Source organism: Maniola jurtina, chromosome 11, assembly GCF_905333055.1.
Source record: "Maniola jurtina chromosome 11, ilManJurt1.1, whole genome shotgun sequence".
Classification (NCBI taxonomy): domain Eukaryota; kingdom Metazoa; phylum Arthropoda; class Insecta; order Lepidoptera; family Nymphalidae; genus Maniola; species Maniola jurtina.
Window position 1 is genome coordinate 988,511 of NC_060039.1, and position 22,411 is coordinate 1,010,921.

At 37.1% G+C, this 22,411-nt stretch overlaps 2 protein-coding genes across 3 annotated transcripts in view; both read left to right on the forward strand.

The window, feature by feature from the left end:
* Nucleotides 1–11,393, forward strand: LOC123869387 (stress-induced-phosphoprotein 1). Its single transcript, XM_045912285.1, has 7 exons — nt 1–220; nt 304–753; nt 1,749–2,208; nt 2,961–3,161; nt 3,519–3,715; nt 8,823–8,948; nt 9,488–11,393. The coding sequence occupies exons 1-7, from the start codon at nt 212–214 to the stop codon at nt 9,665–9,667; spliced, it is 1,623 nt and encodes a 540-aa protein (XP_045768241.1). The 5' UTR covers nt 1–211; the 3' UTR covers nt 9,668–11,393.
* Nucleotides 11,394–12,527: 1,134 nt separating this feature from the next.
* The window catches only part of LOC123869389 (protein croquemort-like), a 38,971-nt gene continuing 29,087 nt past the window's right edge, over nt 12,528–22,411 (forward strand). For both annotated transcript variants that reach the window (XR_006796882.1, XM_045912287.1), the window contains exons 1-5: nt 12,528–12,737; nt 17,385–17,517; nt 18,182–18,361; nt 20,785–20,910; nt 21,712–21,921. Coding sequence is in view for 1 of the 2 variants with exons in the window: in XM_045912287.1 (XP_045768243.1) it covers nt 17,401–17,517; nt 18,182–18,361; nt 20,785–20,910; nt 21,712–21,921 (633 nt within the window). In the remaining variant the exon portion in view is untranslated. The remainder of the gene's footprint in view (nt 12,738–17,384; nt 17,518–18,181; nt 18,362–20,784; nt 20,911–21,711; nt 21,922–22,411) is intronic.

The window sequence follows — 22,411 nt, forward strand, 5'->3', positions numbered from 1 at the left end:
ATTTTAGTCTGTGCCGAAAATTCTCGTTCTCGAAATCGAAGTGTCAGTGTCGAGTGTCGATTCATCCGCAATTTATTCAGTGATTTTCTAGATTTCTTGAAACGATTTGAACAAAGCAAGAGGCACATTCTATCATTGTGAACTCCTAGTGTAAAGTGATAACCATTGAAGTGCAATTTAGTTACAATTTACTATCAATACATTATCCGTCATGGAACAGGTAAGGTTATGCGGAATTCAGCTGTTTTGAAAACTAGTACGATGACTAGACTTAAAGTAGATAACAACGCATTAATTTTGCAGGTTAATCAGTTAAAAGAGCAAGGTAACGCAGCCCTATCTTCAGGGAACTATGGGGAAGCGATCAAAAGTTATTCAATGGCGATAGTATTGGATCCAAAAAACCACGTTTTGTATAGCAACCGATCGGCCGCTCATGCTAAGGCTGGGAACTACCATGCCGCGCTGGAAGACGCTGATAAAACCGTACTACTGAACCCTACATGGAGCAAAGGTTATTCTAGAAAAGGCAGTGCTCTGGCTTACTTAGGTAGGCACGAGGAGGCCATCGCGGCCTACGAGAAGGGCCTAGAACTGGAGCCTGGTAACACACAACTGGCGTCAGGCCTGGCAGAAGTGAAAAAACAAGCTGAAGAAGCCAAGCTAAGAACGGAGGCATTATTTGAGAAGTTGCGAGCTAACCCACAGACTAGAGAGTGGTTGAAGGACCCTGAGTATGTTGAAGCGGTGAAGGTTAGTATTCAGAAGTAGTTAAGTATACATATTTTGAAGTTCATTCTCCTCTTGAATTTTTGTTTTTAAATCCAAAGATTTGAATCTCTTAATAATAAACATAATGTCCTCCTAACCAAACAGACACAATGGCTTATCTCAACAGAGCCTAGCTAGTTATGTAGGAGATAAGTGCAAAAGTGTGTGGGCAAACAGATGCACTCTCTATTCCCTCACTCTCATAGTCCAGTGGGATCAACTGGACAGAGTTGTCAACAACTGTTTTATGTTTGTGCTTCAAACTTAATGTAGGACTAATGGCTTAGCAAAGCATTCATTTAGTAAAATTGAATGCAGAATTTTTCATGTAACAATTATTTTTTGTATTCACTACAGCTTATCTTCCCCAATGTGGTTAAAATTTTGTAATAGAACTGATAAAAAGAAGTTGAATAGGAAAGGTGATAAGGAAACAATTTTGCATATTATTATCTTTATGTACAAACAGTCATTATGTGCTGAAATCTGAGTTTTATTAGCTTATAAATACAGGATATGGTTTATAATATTTCAAAATTTCATAGTCTACAAGCTAGAGACCTGTGACACACGGACAGAGAGCAGTGTCACAATAATAAAGCTTCATTTTTACCCTTTGGAACCCTAAAAATAGCCACTCTGAGTGTAAGTTTGATAAAATATATTTATCATCATGATCAAGGCATCAATAGCCCACTATTGAGCACAGGTCTCTTCTCAGAGTAAAAGAGTTGGGGCCATAGTCCACCTCGCTGTCTAAGTGTGGATTGGCAGACTTAACACACCTTTGAGAAACTTCCCTCAAGATGTTATTTGTCCACAGTTAAAGCAAGTGATATTTAATGCTGAGTTGCATGCCTGGGATTGAATCCTGGATCCAGCAAATAGGAGGCCTATGTCTTAACAACTAGTCTTTCACTACTTCATCATTTAAAATAGGTAGTTATTTACCATTATGAATGTGTGTATTGTTACAGAATCTCAACCCGTACGACATTCAGATGTTAGATTCCAATCGAACATTGGAAGACAAGCGCATGCTCACTACACTAAGTGTAATGCTTGGATTAGATTTAGGATCCCCCATGGATGTAGACCCACCCTCCCCTGAACCAAAACCTGCTCCAAAACCTAAAGCCGAAGAACCCCAAAAACCACAATATGAAGATTTACCTGAGAACCGTAGATTAGCATTAAAAGAAAAGGATCTAGGCAATGATTGTTATAAGAAGAAAGACTTTGATAATGCTCTTAAACATTATACTAAGGCAATAGAACACGACCCTACGGATATCACATTTTATACAAATATGGCCGCCGTGTACTTTGAACAGAAAGAATATGAGAAATGTATAAAAGAGTGTGAGAAGGCGATTGAGATTGGCAGAGAAAATAGGGCTGATTTCAAATTAATCGCAAAGGCTTTCACAAGAATTGGTAAGTACAATTAAATGTTTCATTAAGTGTTTTGCAGTTGATGAATTATACTTTTAGTGTTGTGTTGTTTAATGTTTTAGTGTAAAAAATCAAATAATGTAGATTTTTTAATAAAATGAAGGAACCCATAGACTCAAAAAAAATCGTAAGAGTTATTATGAAGCTTAAGTCAAAAATAAATTATTTCTAAACGATTATTAAATAAATAGAGGGCCTTCTAAAATAGGAAAAATTTACATCTGTTATTGACTAGTTTCTGTTGATTCATCTGTTCATTTAATTTTTTTATTATTTATTAAATATATATCCAAACTAATATTATAAATGTGAAAGTGTATCTGTCTGTCTACTAGCTTTTCATTTCCCTAAGGTTTAACTGATTTTGAAGCGTTAGCTTACATCCTGGGGATGTATATAGGCCAATTTTTATGTCGGAAAATCAAAAAGTTCCTATGGGATCCTTAAAGATCCATCTGGATAACCCAATTATATGAAATTTGGTTCAGAGGTAATGGAACCAATTTTTTTGTCCCGGAAAATCAAAGTTTCCACAGGATTTTTAAAAAACCTATATCCATGTGGATGAAGTTGCGGGCATCATCTAAAAAGTCCTCTAAGGAAAAGCTGACTGATGAATGACTGTCTGACTGTGTTAGAATATTGATTGACACAATGAAATCACATAATATTTTTTTATGAAGAAATAAAATCGGGTGGCTAATAAAACTAAGGAATTTATAATAATTTACCAGGTAATGCATATAAAAAGATGGAGCAGTGGAAGCTCGCCAGGACATACTACGAAAAGTCAATGTCTGAGCACCGCACACCTGAAATCAAGACACTGCTCAGCGAGGTGGAGAAGCGCATTGCGGTAGAGGAACGCAAGGCCTATATTGACCCTGTTAAGGCAGAGCAGGAGAAAGAGTTGGGCAACGAGTACTTTAAGAAGGGTGAGTTTCAATCAGTGTTGTCGTCATCGCCGTCATTGTCGTCATCGCCGTCAATATCGTCATCGCTGCCATTCTCGTCATCGCCGCCATTCTCGTCATCGCCGCCATTCTCGTCATCGCCGTCATTGTCGTCATCGCCGCCATTCTCGTCATCGCTGTCATTGTCGTCATTGCCGTCAGTACTCATAGACAGAAGTCATTTATAAATCTCGAGAATTCCTGGTATCTTATTCACAACTGTCTAAGCTAAAACTTGGACTTTTCAGACAAAATTTTTGGGCAAATAAGACTAAATGTTTGACTTTTTTTTAAATAATTTTTTTTTTTTAATTTCTATTAAAGTATAAAATCTTCCAGGTGACTACAGCACAGCAGTGAAGCATTACACAGAGGCCATCAAACGGAACCCCGATGACCCCAAGCTGTACTCCAACCGAGCGGCGTGCTACACCAAACTAGCTGCCTTTGACCTGGGCCTGCGAGACTGCGACCAGTGCTGCAAACTTGACCCCAAGTTCATCAAAGGCTGGATCCGGAAGGGCAAGATTCTGCAGGTAACCTCACTGACTTAAGCTGAGCACACACATTTTACCACTTAGGAAGTGTCTCTCGCGCAAACTATTCAGTTTAGAAAAAAATGATATAAGTAACCTCAATATCATTTTTGAAGACCTATCCATAGATACCCCACACATATAGGTTGTAACAAAGAAAATTTTTCACCACCCAATAGGTGAAAAATTTAAAATAAAATTTATTTAAAAAAACACAAAACAATAGAATTAATTCCTTACTTTTACTTCCAGCTGACAAAATATATATATATATAGAATGAATATAGGGAAAACCTTCGGGCGCCAGCCAGCTGGATAGAAATCTCCACAGATAGACTTGCCGAGGCCTGGACTTTTAATCGCAAGTCAGAGATTCGGTCCACCTAGCCGTGCTCTCTATTCCGGGACGCCAAATGTCCTCAAGAAATAAATATTGGTGAATAAAAATCAAAGAATTTAAAATTTATTATTAAAAATTAATTTATTAAATTTCTAAAGTTTTATACAAATTTTATTTATTAAAGAGGAAAAAAAAAATATGACAATTTATAATAGGTATCGCCCCTTTGTTCTTGTCTTAATTTTATATGTCATATATATAGATACAATGATCAAAAATAAACAAACTTATAGTACCTGGGCCACATGGCCACCCACTAGGTTATAAAAAAATAAAGTCCAAATTATCACAAAATTTGTTAAAATAGAGAATAAGCTAGGCACATGTCGAATATCTAACTAATTCCACAGGCCGAAAACTGCATTCCATCACACCAATTCCGGGATGGAATCCGAAATAAAACGTAACATGTACGATCCAAAATGAAATTTACGGGAAAATCCTCATGATAAATGCTCAAATGAGGCGTTAAATGATAACAATCTAGGATCAACGATCTAGGATCAACGATCTATGATCAACGAAGATCTAGGATCAACGGCGCTAAAAGCGCCGTGTCCTACCACTCTATAGCCCTCTGGCCCATAAATATGTATTATACTTATTTAGTTTAACTTTCACATTTTAAAAATTAATAATTGACGAGCAAATGTTTGCGTGTCTATGTAGGAAGAAAAGTGAAGCTTCAAAATGGCCACCGAAAGATGCCAACTTCATTCGGTAAACGAGCTGTCAAAAATGTTACTAGTTTTTTTTTCCAATATGAAAGAAGGTTTGACAGATCGTTGAATTACATTCCCAAACGTCACGCCTTAGAAACGTCATGGTGAAGTTTGGGACACTGACATATGACGTATAAAAGGTCTACAAACAGATTTCAGGTTATGTTAATAAAAATATGCGATCTAAATAAAGGATGTAACGGGACCGCTAAGGTACACGTTACAATTTCCCCTTTCTAGAGAAAAGAAAAAAAAACCTTTTTTTTTTCTTTACCCTAAACAATTCTATAAGACAAAACAAAGGGAACTACCAAACAAAAGGAAAGTTAAATATCTAAATTTATGTAAGCCAAAACAACCAAATAATCATTAATAAATACAGATTGAGAAGCAATCCATTAAAACAAAATTCCTAAACTAGAATTGCATAGTATTGGTATACTACTGTCCAAGACACTAGCATCAACGCTGTGAAATGGCAAACCAAACTAGCTAAGAAGGGAAGAAAACTTTCTAAAGAGTGTGTGATTAGGATTGGTATACTACTGACCAAGACACTAAGCATCAACGCCGTGAAATGGCAAACCAACCTAACACAACATAAGCCAAAATAAAAAGAGTCTAGAGTTAGTATGCAACTGATCAATCCACTGAGGCACCCTCGCCGCGTATTGACGAACTAACCTAGCTAAGGGGTTTTCGGAATGGTATGCAACCGAACAAAGCACTCAGGCACCCTCGCCGCGCATTGTCGAACCATCCAAAATAAAGATGCACTACAAAAGAGCAACACCTAAAACATCGTCCTGCCTAAAGCAAGGACCTAGCGAACATGTCCACATGTGTGAGACAAGGCCAAGGATGAGTACTAAAGACCCACATAGAAAAAAATATATACATCTACTTGCCGATAAAACAGACACAAGCAGGAGGATAACATGGAGCATGTGCCAACCATGATCCCACAAAAGATCTGTACATATTTACAAAACTACCTGACTGACTATAGCAGAACAAGCAGGAGGATAATACGGGGCATGTGCTAAACCGTAATCCCTTAAAAGAAAACTATACATATTTACAACAAAATTAGGTAATACGGTGCAAACAAAGGCAAAACCGCAACCAAAAATGAGTTCTTCAAGAGCCTGGTAAAACGAAGCAACTGCATAACCGCTACCAAAAGATCTCTTATAAACAGAACTATAAAATCAAAAATATACAATATATACAAAAAGGAGAGGTAATGCGGAGCAACTGCATAGCCGCAACCTACAAATCGGTAGGACTGACAAAGGAGCCAAAAAAAATCCTACACAAAATAATAATGAGTCCTTATTGTGTTAGCTTCTGCTAGATTCTTTTCCTGTTAAAATTAATTTTAAGTTTTAATTTTGTCAAATTTTAAGAATATCTTTTATATGGTATCTACCTGTACTATTTTTTTCCAAATCTTTTAATAAATATACATTATCTGAAATTTTCTTTATTATTTTACATTTAACAAATTTAGGGGCTAATTTTGCGGAAAAGAAAGAAGCAGCATTGGATTGCACAAAGTTGCGCCTCCAAACTGTGTCTCCAACACAATAAGAAATGCTTTTTCTTCCTTCATTGTAGTATTTGGCATTTCGTCTATATGACTTGGCCAGATTACTAACAGTTTTATCAAAAATATTACTCAAAGTAAGAAGTGCGTCCGAATAATCTGAACGACTACCAATAGTTAACTCTGAAGGGTCAGAGATAGAATAAAATTTATGTAAGGATCCATCAAGGAAAATTTCCCTACCAAACATAAGAAAATTAGGTGTGTATCCTGTAACTAAATTAATAGTGCCATTAATAGCTGCCTGAACATGGGGTAAATATTTAGACCACGTTCTATGGTCACTTTCAACATAGCATGCTAGACAAGTCTCAATAGTTTTGTTAAAGCGTTCTACTGGATTATTCTGAGGAGTATGTTATGAAATATTTTTGGAATATTATATTCTTTAGCAAAATTCAAATTTATTTAAGTTATTTGCAAGTCTAGAATCTTTTAATCTTTGATATTTATTTATCTAAAATGCTGAATGAATTTAAAATCTTTTGAAAGTAAAATAATAATATCATCTAGGTAACAGGACTTCGTTATCAAAATCTGGTCCAAACAAACGATCAGAAAGTCTGTGTAATTCGACGGTGCATTTGTCATACCAAATAACATCCTAACGAATACAAATAGACCACGACCTGGGACTACAAACGCTGTCTATTCTCTAGAAGATTCTTCTAACAAAATTTGGAAAAAGTCTAAAAAAAAATAGATAAAATTAAATAAAATAGATTTTCCATCATCGTGCACCTATCATTTTCAAGAGAAAACTGGTCACAGCGACACCTATCAAGTTTTTGGCTCCGTTTCTTACAAAGAAATGGCCTTTTTAGGTATGTAGCATTTTCACTAGTAACACATAAATAATAGTAATATAAAAAACCTCAAAATAAACTACGCTTATTAACTAGGCGAGCACACTTAAATTAGCTATGCTAGAACAAACATCTTAGTATCTAGGCATACAATAAAAAAAAATAAGTTACAAGAATACAATACACCTTAAAATATTACAAAAAATACAAATTAAGACAAGAACGAGAACAATTAAAATATTTATTCACTAATACTATGAGAATCAACACAACTAGGTTCCCAAATAAAAATCAGTCCCTGTTCGGGGCTGCCAATTGTAACAAAGATTATTAAAGAGGAAAAAAAATATGACAATTTATAATAGGTATCGCCCCTTTGTTCTTGTCTTAATTTTATATGTCATATATATAGATACAATGATCAAAAATAAACAAACTTATAGTACCTGGGCCACATGGCCACCCACTAGGTTATAAAAAAATAAAGTCCAAATTATCACAAAATTTGTTAAAATAGAGAATAAGCTAGGCACATGTCGAATATCTAACTAATTCCACAGGCCGAAAACTGCATTCCATCACACCAATTCCGGGATGGAATCCGAAATAAAACGTAACATGTACGATCCAAAATGAAATTTACGGGAAAATCCTCATGATAAATGCTCAAATGAGGCGTTAAATGATAACAATCTAGGATCAACGATCTAGGATCAACGATCTATGATCAACGAAGATCTAGGATCAACGGCGCTAAAAGCGCCGTGTCCTACCACTCTATAGCCCTCTGGCCCATAAATATGTATTATACTTATTTAGTTTAACTTTCACATTTTAAAAATTAATAATTGACGAGCAAATGTTTGCGTGTCTATGTAGGAAGAAAAGTGAAGCTTCAAAATGGCCACCGAAAGATGCCAACTTCATTCGGTAAACGAGCTGTCAAAAATGTTACTAGTTTTTTTTTCCAATATGAAAGAAGGTTTGACAGATCGTTGAATTACATTCCCAAACGTCACGCCTTAGAAACGTCATGGTGAAGTTTGGGACACTGACATATGACGTATAAAAGGTCTACAAACAGATTTCAGGTTATGTTAATAAAAATATGCGATCTAAATAAAGGATGTAACGGGACCGCTAAGGTACACGTTACAAGGTTTGATGAAAAAAAAAATATTTTGAGTTTCAGTTCTAAGTATGGGGAACCCCCAAAATCTATTGTTTTTTTTTCTAATTTTGTGTGAAAATCTTAATGCAGTTCATAGAATACATCTACTTACCAAGTTTCAACACTATAGTCCTTATAGTTTCGGAAAAAACTGGCTGTGACAGACAGACAGACATGACGAATCTATAAGGGGTTCATTGCCATTTGGCTACGGAAACCTAAAAAGTATGTATATCAAATTATCACATCTGTGAATTTCATACAAGATTCTTTACTTAGCAAGCATTTTAACGTTTGATAAAAAGTCACTAATTTGACTAGTAGTCATCATCCCTGTTGTATTCTACTTTTAGAAAGCCAAGTGGTACTCCAATATTGATTTGTGATAATTTGTTGCAGGGCATGCAACAGCCAGGCAAAGCCCTGAACGCATTCCAGAAGGCGCTAGAACTAGACCCCAGCAATGCTGAAGCCCTGGAAGGCTACCGTGCATGCTCCACACAACTCAACTCCAATCCCGAGGAGGTATGTATAAAAGAACTGGCTTTCTCCTGCAACTTTGTGTGGATTTAGGTTTTTTAAAGATCTTCAAAAACCTAAATACAACAGCGCGGGGGATTCTTCTGCAGAGTCTCTTTCCTCCGATCTTATTATTATGTATGTATACAATTTTCACTGACGCGTCTATATAAGAAGTGTTTCGAGTTTTCCAAACGTTTGTCCAATCTATTCTTGAACTGGTTAACAAAGCTTGACATAACCACATTGCCAGTGGCCATGAGTTTTAAACATATTAATTAGTATGTGTGATTATATTATATTCATCAAATTAAAATTCTATTCTGTTTATTTAATAAGCACCAAACAAAAATAATAATAGTCCCACAGTACACTATAAATTACTAAAAGTTAAAAGTACAACTTAAAATCTATGGCACTACTCGTTACTTCACAGACCTCTATAAAAGATGGCGCCTCTGTGTTAAGGCAGTTCTGTTTGGCGGCTATTTCCACCCGAAAAGATCTGAGTTCGCGCCTAAAGAAGTTTTAATTCAAAATTCCAGGTCCGCAAGCGAGCAATGTCGGACCCGGAAGTGCAGGCCATCCTGCGTGATCCTGCTATGCGTTGCATCTTGGAACAGATGCAGCAGGACCCTCAAGCTTTACAGGACCATCTCAAGAACCCCGAAATTGCTGCTAAGATACAGAAGCTGTTGGAGTCCGGCCTCATCGCCATCCATTAACCTTATCAGAACTCTGGGCCCAGCAATGGCACATGTCTAGGGTTAGCTCACATAAAACAAGTAAAAATATATAAAATGCTCGAAACGGCTAAAGCCCCAACCCGAATAGCTAGTTATTAAACAAGAATGTGTTGTCAGATTCATATTACAATTATTCAAGGAACCGAAAGCTTAATTTTAGTTTTTCCTTGTATATCATGGACTTCTGCAAAGCTACACCTGCTTTTATACAATATGGACTTATTTTGAATTTCTCGAAACGCACCTGATACACATTTTGATCCCAGTAAAAAATGTATTAGATTATATTATTTAATTAAGAATCAAACTTCAGTGTGGCGCGCGCAAGGGATACCTACTACTTTAACCAGATGTCAGATACTATATAAGTTTAACCCTGGATATATTATGTGACTCTAAGATATAGTGATTTGGGATTGAATTTGGAAGCTTTGTAAAGTTGCCAGTAATTTTCAAAAATTTATTTTTTTCTAGTACATATTTGTTTTTTTTTTTTGTGTGAAGTCATGTTTTTTTGAATTAAGGATCGGTTTTCAATTTCCAAATAATCTCAATGGATTTTATCTAACATTGCGATGTAAGCAAAGTCTGTACACAAACATATAAGTCTGTGAAATTAATTTCTAAATAAGATTATTTAAAAATTGATAAGTTAGTCCAGAATGTCTTTATAATATATCAAAATACCTAATTAATTTCACTAAATATTAATTACATCATTCAATGTTATTATTAAGTCATAAATATTATGGTATCAAACTAAAAAAAACCAAGAAAATAAAAACTACCAATTTAGTAGAATTTTATGGTAACTTTTAAAGTGTTAATTCAATCTCAGTTAGATGCAGTTTTCTTAGTTTAATGCACCTGCTGAGTAGTTATCTATTTGAGTTGTAATAAGCCATACATGAAAGGAGTTAGCTGTTGTCTACAGATTTTGCTATTCACAAGTAAACCGCGAACTTTATACAACAATATTTTTAAGCCTTTTATGTACTATAATTTTCAAGGAATACTCAAAGGTCTACTATACTCTACTATACTATTACAATAGTATGTAGAGTAAAGCTGTCTGTAGCGCATCTGAAAATGCTTTGTCTGATTAGCTTCATCAAACAGTTCCTTGTATTACAATTTCTAGGAGCCGCGTTGGACATATTTGTGGGCAGACCTTAAAACCTATATCAAAGATACCATTGTACTATGTTTGAAGTGTTACTATAGTTAAAGGAGTTTGGTAGGACTATACTTAATAATTGGTATATTTACAATAATTTTATTATACTTAACACATAATAAAAAAGTCCCTTTCAGGGATGATTTATGCTAGACCCTGCCACGTTCGAATACCAATAATACCAATTTTAAAGAAGCAACGTAACATGGACGAGGCTCGAAAGACTCAGACATGGCACAGATTATGCCCGGCACGGTCTAGCATAAATCATCCTTAAGTGCTCCTGATCACGAGAAAGGCTTTTCCTGCGCTAGTTTCTTGTAAACCATTCCAAAGTATGTTTCGATATTTAGAAAAAAAACTAATAATAATTTTAGTAAAATACTTAATCGAACTTATTTTATACGTTTGTTTTAGGATTTATTCAATGTTTTATTTGAAATGATAGATGACTATGTGAGTATGTATTATACTGCCTGCATGTGCGATTTTGTAATTTATTCAATAAACGAATATTGTAGGCACCAATTTTCGATTTTTATTTTGCACCCTTAACCCTAATTCGCACGAGCGTTAAAAAAGCGTTGCGTTAAAACCCGGCGTTGTGCTGATAATGTAAAGTGCGCTTTAAAAAAGCTTTCACCCGTTAACAGATACTTGGGAATACATTTGTTCTATTTGAACGCTTTTTTAACGGACGTTAAAAAGCTCTCGTGCGTATGAGGCCTAAATAAATCCCTGAACCGTCTGATATCACTATGAAGGATTAGATAAGTGGATGGGTTGACGGTGGTAGTAGTCTTTGTTACATTTTTCGTAACTTTTGACCCTCTCACATATCATTTAAGCAGATAACTTTTGTTTTTGCAACTTTTACAGCTATAACAGTAGCCGGCAGGAAATATACATCGCCCAATAAATAAAACCTATTCCAAAATCAATAATGCATCGACCTTTAGAAAGAGATTTCAGCTTCGTAGAGCGTTGTCTCTGTAACTCATACCTATGTGACGTCTCCTACTGTAATATATTCTATCTCATTTTCTCGCAGACTCTTTCTCTTTTTAATAACATATTAGTGTTACTATGGTGTTACTTTTTCAATTCATCGAGTTTCAGATTACAACGGTGTTATTACATCAAAAATGAACAAAAATATCTTTAAACTTTTCTTCACAGCAGGCTTTTTCATTAAAAAAAAATATATCACTTTGCATAAAAATGTTTGTTTTTAGGGAGTCCGCTTTTTTTTTCTGATTAGCCAATGTCAAGTTTGTGATATTTTCAAGTTATTGAATTTATACAAGTTTGGACTCCGTCTGCGCCGGCGCCCGCCGACATACGCGCGGCGCCCCTTTAGAGCGCTTCCCAGTCAGTTCCACCACCAACTAACACAAAAACCAGCCACTCTTAACAAAAAAACACTCCAAACAAGCACAGCACGCGCGCCAGCAAACGCCATCACAGACGAAGTCCGGAGTCCGCTTTATATATTAAGTCTGTGGTGCCCTGGCAACTATTCTGGCAACACATCTATTTTTAAATGCCAATTGTCATTTGTCAAAGTCAACAAGTCATATTCTGTCGACTGTCATTTGACTTTGACTTTTGAGCAAGTTTTCGTCAAAGACTACAGTGGGTATAGGGAAATTTTCGTAAATATTTTGATGTGGGAGGACGGTTAATTAGTTAAATTGTTTAAATTAAATTGTATTGTTAGTGTAGATTGCTGAGTAATCGTCAGCACGTAGTGTACAAAATATGAATCTATAACAACAAAAGAGGATCCAAATATTTTCAATTATGTTTGAATAAACGTAATCTGAAAATTAGTTATAACTCAGTACAAATACAAGAAAATAATATTTAAACGTAAGTTTTTATCTGTATATTCTTGTACTGTGAGGAAATATTCTTTGTACTTAATATTCAATACATAGTGCCGATGTAAGTTAAAGCTTTACAGTAGTCACAGAGTTAACAAACAAAAAGTAAATTACAAACAAGCAAAAAATCTTTCCTCGTATATTTATTTTACTCATTGTTTACTTTTAAGAGACTAACGACCAGCCCCAGCTTCTTCCGGGAGGCTTATTATTTTCGTAGAGATCTCTAAACTTTGTGAAGATAAAAATATATAGCCTATGTCACTTAGGAATAATGTAGCTTTTTACTGGTGAAAGAATTATCAAAATCGGTTCAGTAGTTTCAGAGACTACCCCTACAAACAAATTTACAAACTTTACCTCTTTATAATATTAGTACTTATAGATCACACTAATATTATAAAGGCGAAAGTTTGTATGTGGTGTGTGTGTGTGTGTGTGTGTGTGTGTGTGTGTGTGTGTGTGTGTGTGTGTGTGTGTATGTTTGTTACTCCTTCACGCAAAAACTACTGGACGGATTTGGCTGAAATTTGGAATGGAGATAGATAATATCCTGGATTAGGACATAGGCTACTTTTTATCCCGGAAAATCAAAGAGTTCCCACGGGATTTTGAAACCTAAATCCACGCGGGCGAAGTCGCGGGCATCGGCTAGTATAAAATATAAGATGTGTTCATAATATAACTTATTATGTTTAACAATGCCTGATTAAGGAAAATCAGAAAAATGCAAAAGTAGCACATCCTAACACAGGTAGTTGCTTCATTCATTTTTAAACAATTTTCCTTAAATGAATTTTAAATTTACATAATGCTACAATCAAATCAAATGTTATATACAAATCTCAACATTATAAAATCTAATCTCTAATAATGGTACAAAATATGCACATAATCAATATGTATGTATCCAGGGGCTCAGTCAGTTTGAAGTTTTCCCAAGGTGCAAAAATTGTGACGTCGCACTGGAAAAGCAGTGTTGGAAGACTTTTCACTAGTTGGACAGACAACATCAATAATGATTCCCAGAAAGCTGCTGGATTTAGGCTGTGGCGTGTGGAAGTCCCTACAAGAGACATGTCCAGATATGAGTCCATGAATAGCAGCACTCTATCAGTTTATCGATGATGTTGTTTTTAAGGTTCTGGACCACAAAAGGAAAAACAGAATCCTTATAGGATCACTTTGTTGTCTGTCTCTGTCTTTCTGTCCATCGGTCCGTCGATCGTGTCTGTCAAGAAAACCTATCGGTAGGGTACTTCCTGTTGATCTAGAATCATGAAATTTGGCAGGTAGGTAGGTCTTATAGCACAAGTAAAGGAATAAATCCGAAAACCGTGAATTTGTGGTTATGTCATTAAAAAAAAATTAAAATGTGTTTCAAATAATTATACCAAGTGGGATATCATATGAAAGGACATTTTACCTGTACATTCGAAAACAGATTTTTATTTATTTTCATGCATAATAGTTTTTGAGTTATCGTGCAAAATGTCGGAAAAAATACCCGAGTACGGAACCCTCGGTGCGCGAGTTTGACTCGCACTTGGGCGGTTTTTTTAGGATTTTTGGAAATACTGCCTGGCCTCGTGCCGATTTTCGATAATTTCACTAATGTGAAGCCAGGGTGGGTCTGCTAGTTCTTTATAGTAGACAGGTGCAGCGTGCCGCATAGTAGCATGTAGTTTCTCCAATATAAACAGCATAAGGCTATGTTCAGACGACAAAAATCTAACGCGCGTTTTCAAAAACGCGTAGATAGCCATACACTTTACAGACCATACCTACGTACGGTTCATAATGAAAGCAATTTTGTTGGTGTTTTTGACCTTATCATGAGTAAGATATTGCAAAAAATATAACATGCAAAAACTCATTTGCGACACAATGACTTTACAAGATTAGAACTTCTGCGTAGGAAGTTCGTAGTGTCTCTAATAGTGTATGCCACTGGACCTCTGCTGGAAAACCTGCATCAATCATTAATACAATCGAAATTGTCGTTATAATTGGTTGAATTTATGGTATTTTGTTGCAACAGTACATTGTAGCCAATAGTGAGCGAGCGTCAACCAATCAGAGATGATTGCGATCGTCACACTAGCTGTCATTTTACCGTAATCGAGCCCCTGTAGCTTGATTCCGTAAAGCCTGCATGAATCATTATTTCAATCGCAATTGTTGTTATTGGCTTTTATGGTATTCTTGTTGCGACAATGCATTATAGCCAATAGCGAGCGAGCGTCAACCAATACGAGGTGATTGCGATCGTGACATGGTAGTTGTTATTCTATCGCAATCGAGCTGCTGAACAGTGCAATGCGTGGAGACGTGCAACGCGCGACAAGTGCTTGTCCATCTGAACCTAGTCTTTAACGTTATGTAAAATGCGATTTAGTGGTAACACGCACGAATAATAACCAACAGTCGAGTCATTACGACGCGATGGTTGTTAGTCTGTTATTACATCACCATCGGTTCCTTCCTGGTTTTAAATTGATGCTAACTACAGCTAACTAGCTGCAGCCCGCGACTGCGTCCGAGTGGAGCGTTCCCACGGAATGACAACTCGTAATTTAAAGAAGTAAAAAACATGCGGCTCTGCCAACTAAAAATTAAAAAAAAAACATATTTGAAAATGGCCCCATATAAGTTGCCATGTTGTTTTTTTTTTTTTCAAAAGATTTATAGCTAGAGTCACTCGGGATGAGGTAAGGGTTCTTACGATACCTTAATCCTAATCTGTTAAGGCATTTATAAGTTACTAGCTGATACCCGCGACTTCGTTCGCGTGGATGTAGGTTTTTAAAATTCCCGTGGGAACTCTTTGATTTTCCGGGATAAAAAGTAGCCTATGTGCTAATCCAGGGTATAATCTTTCTCCATTTTACATTTCAGCCTAATCCGTCCAGTAGTTTTTGCGTGAAGGAGTAACAAACATACACACACACACATACAAACTTTCTCCTAGAAACATAATATTATATAGACCTTTGAGAATATTATGGCATAACTTAGGCATGCAGGTTTCTTCACGATGTTTTAACGGCGTAGGTGCCATTAAAATATTTATTCCGAAAAGTTGAGGTGCGTGCCCTGAGGCGAACGTCTGACCTCCTGATTATAAGACTAACGTTTTAACCACTAAGCAATCATGAATCACTTACTTTGTAAAAAAAATATGTCGTTTGACTTTGTTCAAGTATGTCTGCCTAATTATCTACCACCTATCTATTAAAAAATTATCGACAGGTTTAATAGGGAAGCATGCGATAAACCAAAATAATCCGTCGATAATGAAGAAAAATCTCAGATAAATGTTAATTAAGTAACTACTTAATTATAATTTAATCTCAAGATAAATGTAATGCTCAGAGTACCTAATGTCACGGAGTTGATAATAGTTACCCACAGCACTATGTAGAGACCTATGTTAGTACAATTATGTATTCAGTGCTGTAGGTTACTTACCGGCTGGGCCGTGGCAAATAATTGTGGTACGTTTTATATGTGGCAGTTGGACTCTAGATAGGTATAACTATTAACTAAAGCAAAGGCAAGTTACAGTCAATTTTCCGATAACGATTTTCCGAGGTAACTTATTAAAAAAAAATTGAAAGTGTTATTACAATATAACTTCTGGCCTTATCTAATTACTGTACAAATCATGTCCGCGTGGAATGGTGTCAAGAACACTGGCTGCATTTCCGCACTGGACTGCCAGGCTGATTCTTTGCGCAAAAAATTAGTCAGGCAATCTATAGAGCGCACTTTGACTTTGCTTAGAATTAAGTTTTAGTTAAAACGAGACAGATTTATGCCAACGGTATAACGTTGTCTCGTTTTAACAATGTCTTAAATCTGAGCAAAGTGCGCTCTATAGATCTCAGCCTTAGGTTGAAATCTATAGAGCGCACTGAGTTTGCTTAGAATTAAGTTTCAGTTAAAACGAGACAGATATATGCCAACTGTATAGCGCTGTCTCGTTTTAACAGTGCCTTAAGTCTGAGCAAAGTCAAAGTGCGCTCTATAGATTTCAACCTAAGACTCCATGGCATCTCCACGACAAACGGAACAAAAATGTAACTCTCGATAAGAAAGGAATACTTGCCTTGCGCCGCTGTTGGCCGGTTTCTTGCACTTATTTCTTGCATTTCTTAATTTTCTAAGTTTCTTGTCGATTCTTCTCTATAAAGAAGGCATTTTGAATAAGTGGTACATTCCCGTGACAATTTAAAACACATGTATGTTTATTTGAATTGGTAGAGATCTCTTATAGAGATAAGTGCTTCCCTGTCCACTTTTCCTTTCTTTTTCTCTTTATTCTTACAACTTTGTGTTACAAATAAATTAAAAAAAAACCTATTTTTATTTATAAACCATAGAAAAAGCCTTAGTAGCTAAATTGTCTAGGAAAATATTGAAATTCTAAAGATTGAAACCAAAGATTCAAAAATTTACGCAATGATTGTACCTAGTTACGGATTTAACAGACGTGAGTTTGTTTGTGGTCTCTATATTTTGGATGACAATTGTTAGAAAGGCGTCTTCTATGTTTTATCCTTCGCTGCCCTATCTAATTTCTCTAGCTTCGAACCGTGTGCATCGGCATTGAATGTTTTGGTGTTTTCAGGTGACGAACGTACACAATGGTGTCGGCTCAGATGAAGAGTGGGCTGCTGATGGGCTTCGGCTCGTTCATGGTGGTCACGGGAGCTATCATGGTGGTCTTTTGGCCGTCCATGTTCTTCGCACAGTTGAGGAGAGTAAGTCATTCATCATCATCAACATGAACTGATAGACCTCCACTTCTATACATAGGACTCTTGTTGTGACTTGCATACGCCACGGTCTTGAATCCACCGGCTCCTTGCTACTCGAGTCGCCTGTTGTTGTCCGTCCACCTAGTTGGGGGATGGGGAGATTATCGCCTGTCTGTTTGTCTGTCTGTCGTGTCTGTCAAGAAAACCTATAGGGTACTTCCCGTTGACCTAGAATCATGTTTGGCAGGTAGGTAGGTCTTATAGCACAAGTAAAGGAAGAAATCCGCAAACCGTGAATTTGTGGTTACATCACAAAAAAATAATTATTTGTTTCAATTTTCAAAGTAAGATAACTATACCAAGTGGGATATCATAATATGAAAGGAGAAAGGGCTTTACCTGTACATTCTAAATCCGATTTTTATTTATTTTTATGCATAATAGTTTTGATTCGGAAAAAATACCCGAGTATACGGAAGCCTCGGTGCGCGAGTCTGATTCGCACTTGACCGGTTTTTTTATCAATATAACTCTTATAGATATTTACATAGGTATTTAACACCCTTAAGTCTTGTCGACTTGTCTGGGCGCTGCACATTTCTCTATATTAAAGGAAATATTATGAGGAAGCCGCCAGGAGAATACCTAATTTTTGTTTTATTTTCAGATGATGACCCTATCGCCGACATCAACATCCTTCGGCATATGGCGGGAAGTGCCGATCCCTATGTACCTGGAGTGCTTCATGTTCAACATTACCAATGTCGACGACATTAAGGCGGGGAAGGACGTGATGCTAGAGGTGGAGCAATTCGGGCCCTATGTGTACAGAGAATTCCATTTAAAGGTCAGTCATATAAAAATTCCAAATTCAAATTCAAAATGTTTTTATTCAATTAGACTTTTACAAAGTACTTTTCAAACGTCAAAAGCATCTACCTCTCATTCGGAATGCCTTTCCTGCCGAGAAGAACCAGCAAGAAACTCGGCGGTTGCTCTTTTTAATAAGGCTTTTGATGATTTTTTGAGGAAAAAAGAGGAGAGGAAGACCAAAGAAAAGGTGGATGGATTGCGTGAAAGAGGATATGTGTAAAAGGGGTGGAAAATGCGTTGACGTATGTGAGTATGACGTATGAGAAGTGAGTGGGAGAAAACTGCCTATGCCGACCCCACATAGCCTGGGATAAAGGACAAGAATCTTCTGAGAAAGAAGAAGACCTTCCTGGCCCAGCTGTTGCGTTGTGGTCTTTCTTATAAGTGTGAGGTCCAGGCCCCCAGGCTCGATTTCCGGCAGGGGCAATTTGGGAATTTATAGTTTCCAAATTGTCTGGTCTGGTGGGAGGCTTCGGTCGCGGCTAGTTACTTTGCCGAAAAAGTATGCCGCGCAGAAATCGTTAGGGGTGTGGCTTTAATAAAACTGCTATACCATAGTTATAACATCTGCCCCCAAAGATGTCACTTTGTGTTTTTTTAAATAAAAATATCGAGCAAATGAGCAGGCGGGTCACCTAATATTAAGTGATTACCGTCGCCCATGAACATTTGCAATACCAGAGGAACACCAATGCCGGCCGTTCAGGGATTTGTTGGTCCACCCCTTGAATAACCCCTAATTGTAATCTTATGGAAACTACTTGATCAGCGCGGTCTGGTGGGCAAATCCTTGTAATTGACAGACTTGAAATTTCAAATACCCTGTAAAGTAGGCCTGCATAAATTTATTTATTATACATATAAGTTTGTAATAAACCCGCCTGCAAAAATAGATAATGTAACCTACTATGTGATTGTCCGTTTATGCAAAAATTGATAATGTAACCTACAATGTGATTATGTCCGGTACTGATAAAAAGGAGAAAAGTAAAACATTATTTGCTTAAAGAGGACATTCACTTTGTAGTAATTAATTATTATTGTTTATTATATATCATTGAGTTAGATTATGATCTACTAGCTGATGCCCGCGACTTCGTTCGCGTGGATGTAGATTTTTTTTAAATTTCCGTGGGAACTCTTTGATTTTCCGGGATAAAAGTAGTCAATGTGCTAATCCAGGGTATAATCTATCTCCATTGTAAATTTCAGCCCAATCCGTCCTGTAGTTTTTGCGTGAAGGAGTAACACACACACACACGCACGCACGCACGCACGCACGCACGCACGCACGCACGCACGCACGCACGCACGCACGCACGCACGCACGCACGCACACACACACACACACACACATACATACAAACTTTCTCCTTTATAATATTAGTGTGAAGTGTGATGGATGCTCTATGGAGCAGCAAACCTTTGAGGCGTCAAATAAGTAGTCAAGTTAATGTTAAGATAAGAAGTGTTAGACCAACGTTTTATCATACAGCAATTATTTATCCACCTTTTATTATTACGCTTTGATTTCGCGTGTACAATACAATCTATAGGCCACCTGTTCTGGATTAAACATCAATTAGGAAATCTATTTGCCTATCTACTATTACCCTATCTACTACTATTTGCCTGGTGGGAGGCTTCGGCCGTAACTAGTTACCAGCCGCCTAGCGATTTAAGGTGCCCACGCACTCGAACTGAACTGCAGCGGAACTGCGCGTCGCGGCAGCGCCCCGAACGATATTATCTATTATATTATTATATATTATATTATTAATATCGCAGTTCAGCTGCAGTTCAGTTCAAGTGCGTGGGCACCTTTAGCGTTCCGGTACGATGCCGTGTAAAACCAAAGGAGTATGAGTTAATAAAAATTCCCCCATCCAGGTTAGCCCGCTTCCATCTTAGACTGCAACATCACTTACCACCAAGTGAGATTGCTGTTAAAGGCTTGTATCTGAATTTAAAAAAAACTCAAGTTGACATAATCTACTACCTAGCTAATTCCCATGTACTGGATTCGTTCCGATTAGATTTTTGAAATCCACATGCCTTTCAAGCAAACATCCAAGGGTTCGAACTGTACCAAAAATCAAACTAAAAAGTAAGTTTTAAGTAAGTTTTTTAACATTTGAAAATTGCACCATCCAGTTGCCATATTGGTTTTTTTTTATAGCCAGTGCCACTAGGTGCCACATGTAAGGATTGTAATTATACCCCATACATCCTAATCTGTTTAGGCATTTAGATGTTATGGTGGAATAAATCACATATACCTGAACCCTGAATACACGCTTTTTTAACCGACTTCAAAAAAGGAGGAGGTTCTCAATTCGTCGGAATCTTTTTTTTTTTGTGCAGTAATTCTTCTCCTAACGCCGAATTTGTTCACAGGAGAACATAACGTGGAATGACAATAGCACGGTCACATTTTACAACAAGCGGTCGTGGATCTTCCAGCCAGAGATGTCCAACGGCAGCCTCTCCGATCTCATCACCAGCATCAACCCTATCATCGCGGTAAGCTGCCTATTTAACAATCCTGGAAGCCAGAAATTTTTCCAAAAAAAAAAAAAAAAACTAAAAGGCGCATAGAAGATTGTCATGACAGCTTCAATTTGACGTCCTGTACCACCGCTATCTTTGGTCTGTACTACCACTTTTATAAGTTGCATCCGCAAAAAAAAACCTTGAAGCTATGACGGTTCCAAAATACGGCGAAACGCTTCGGGAAAGGGTACGTAGTGCCCCGTCCGCCGTTTGGGTCGTCTTGGCATAGGCCCACATCTCTAGACAGAAATTTCACTTTAACTTATAAAAGTGGTGTACTAGTAGTGTATAAAAGGTAGAGGATGTCTCGCAAGCGCGCTTCCGTGCTCAAGTTTTAGCTCGTTCATTGGACAGTTGAACTCGTCGCGAGATTTAGAGACATGAAAATTGACGAGGACTGCTACTCGGTCAAGCTAAGTTTGCACCTCGCGTCGATCACGTCACACTAACGCTTAAGTACGGTATGCGAACCATACTGACGCGACAAGACGACCGCGAGGAGCTGAGCGGGGAAGTGAGAGAGGCGCCGCATTCCAGTGAGGTGCAAACTTAGCTTGGCCGAGTTATATACCATGATTTCAGCTTCACTTTCTAGAATAGAATAGAATAGAATAGAGTAGATTTTTATTCAAATAAACCTTTACAATTGCTTTTGAATCGTCAAATAATTTACCACTGGTTCGGAATGCTGTTCCTACCGAGGAGAACCAGCAAGAAACTCGGCGGTTGCTCTTTTCAATTGTTCAATTTACAATTTTTTCTATTCCCTAGACGGTGGCGTACGTTTTGCGTCATCAGCCCGAGTACATCCGCCTGCCCGTGGACATCTTCATGCGGATGTACCACGAGCACTTGTTCATGACGGCCAACGTGTCGTCGTGGCTGTTCGACGGCATCGACGACCCCATACTGGACCTCGCGCAGCGCTTCCCCGACTTGCCCATCGATATCCCGTACGACAAGTTCGGATGGTTCTATACGGTGAGTTGTATAACTGATATTATACAGGCTGTAATCAGAACTCTAGGAAAATCTTAGCGTTTTTATTGTACTACCTTAACACAATCCAATGAAAATAACCATTTGCCTTATCTTGTAGTTTTAGTGATTTAGTATTTTTCAAACCCGCAATGTATAGCGCGCAAAACTCGGGTCAATGCCCCACCTACGACTTAGAGAGACTTCGAGTGACCTATTTATGAAACGTTCGTACTGACTTCTAGCGTCAGTCAGATGTTTTATTTGCAATATATTATGAACTTTAAAAATACAGGATTTTTAAATATTGTTTTCGTAGTTCTTATATGCTAGCTTATCAATAATCATCAGCACTATCACATCAGTCTTCGTTTTTGCTATCGTTCTGGTTACAACATACACTCTATACTGTGGAACTCATATGTGCGAGTCCGACTTGCACTTGCCCATTAAAAAAAATTTACTGAAAAAATGTATTGTGTAGATAATTTAC

Bases quoted from the DNA above. Each gene is read 5' to 3' on its own strand.
- LOC123869387 (XM_045912285.1), top strand. The intron at 3,716-8,822 runs GTAACCTCACTG...AATTTGTTGCAG, and splicing joins GGAAGGGCAAGATTCTGCAG to GGCATGCAACAGCCAGGCAA. The intron at 8,949-9,487 runs GTATGTATAAAA...TCAAAATTCCAG, and splicing joins TCAACTCCAATCCCGAGGAG to GTCCGCAAGCGAGCAATGTC.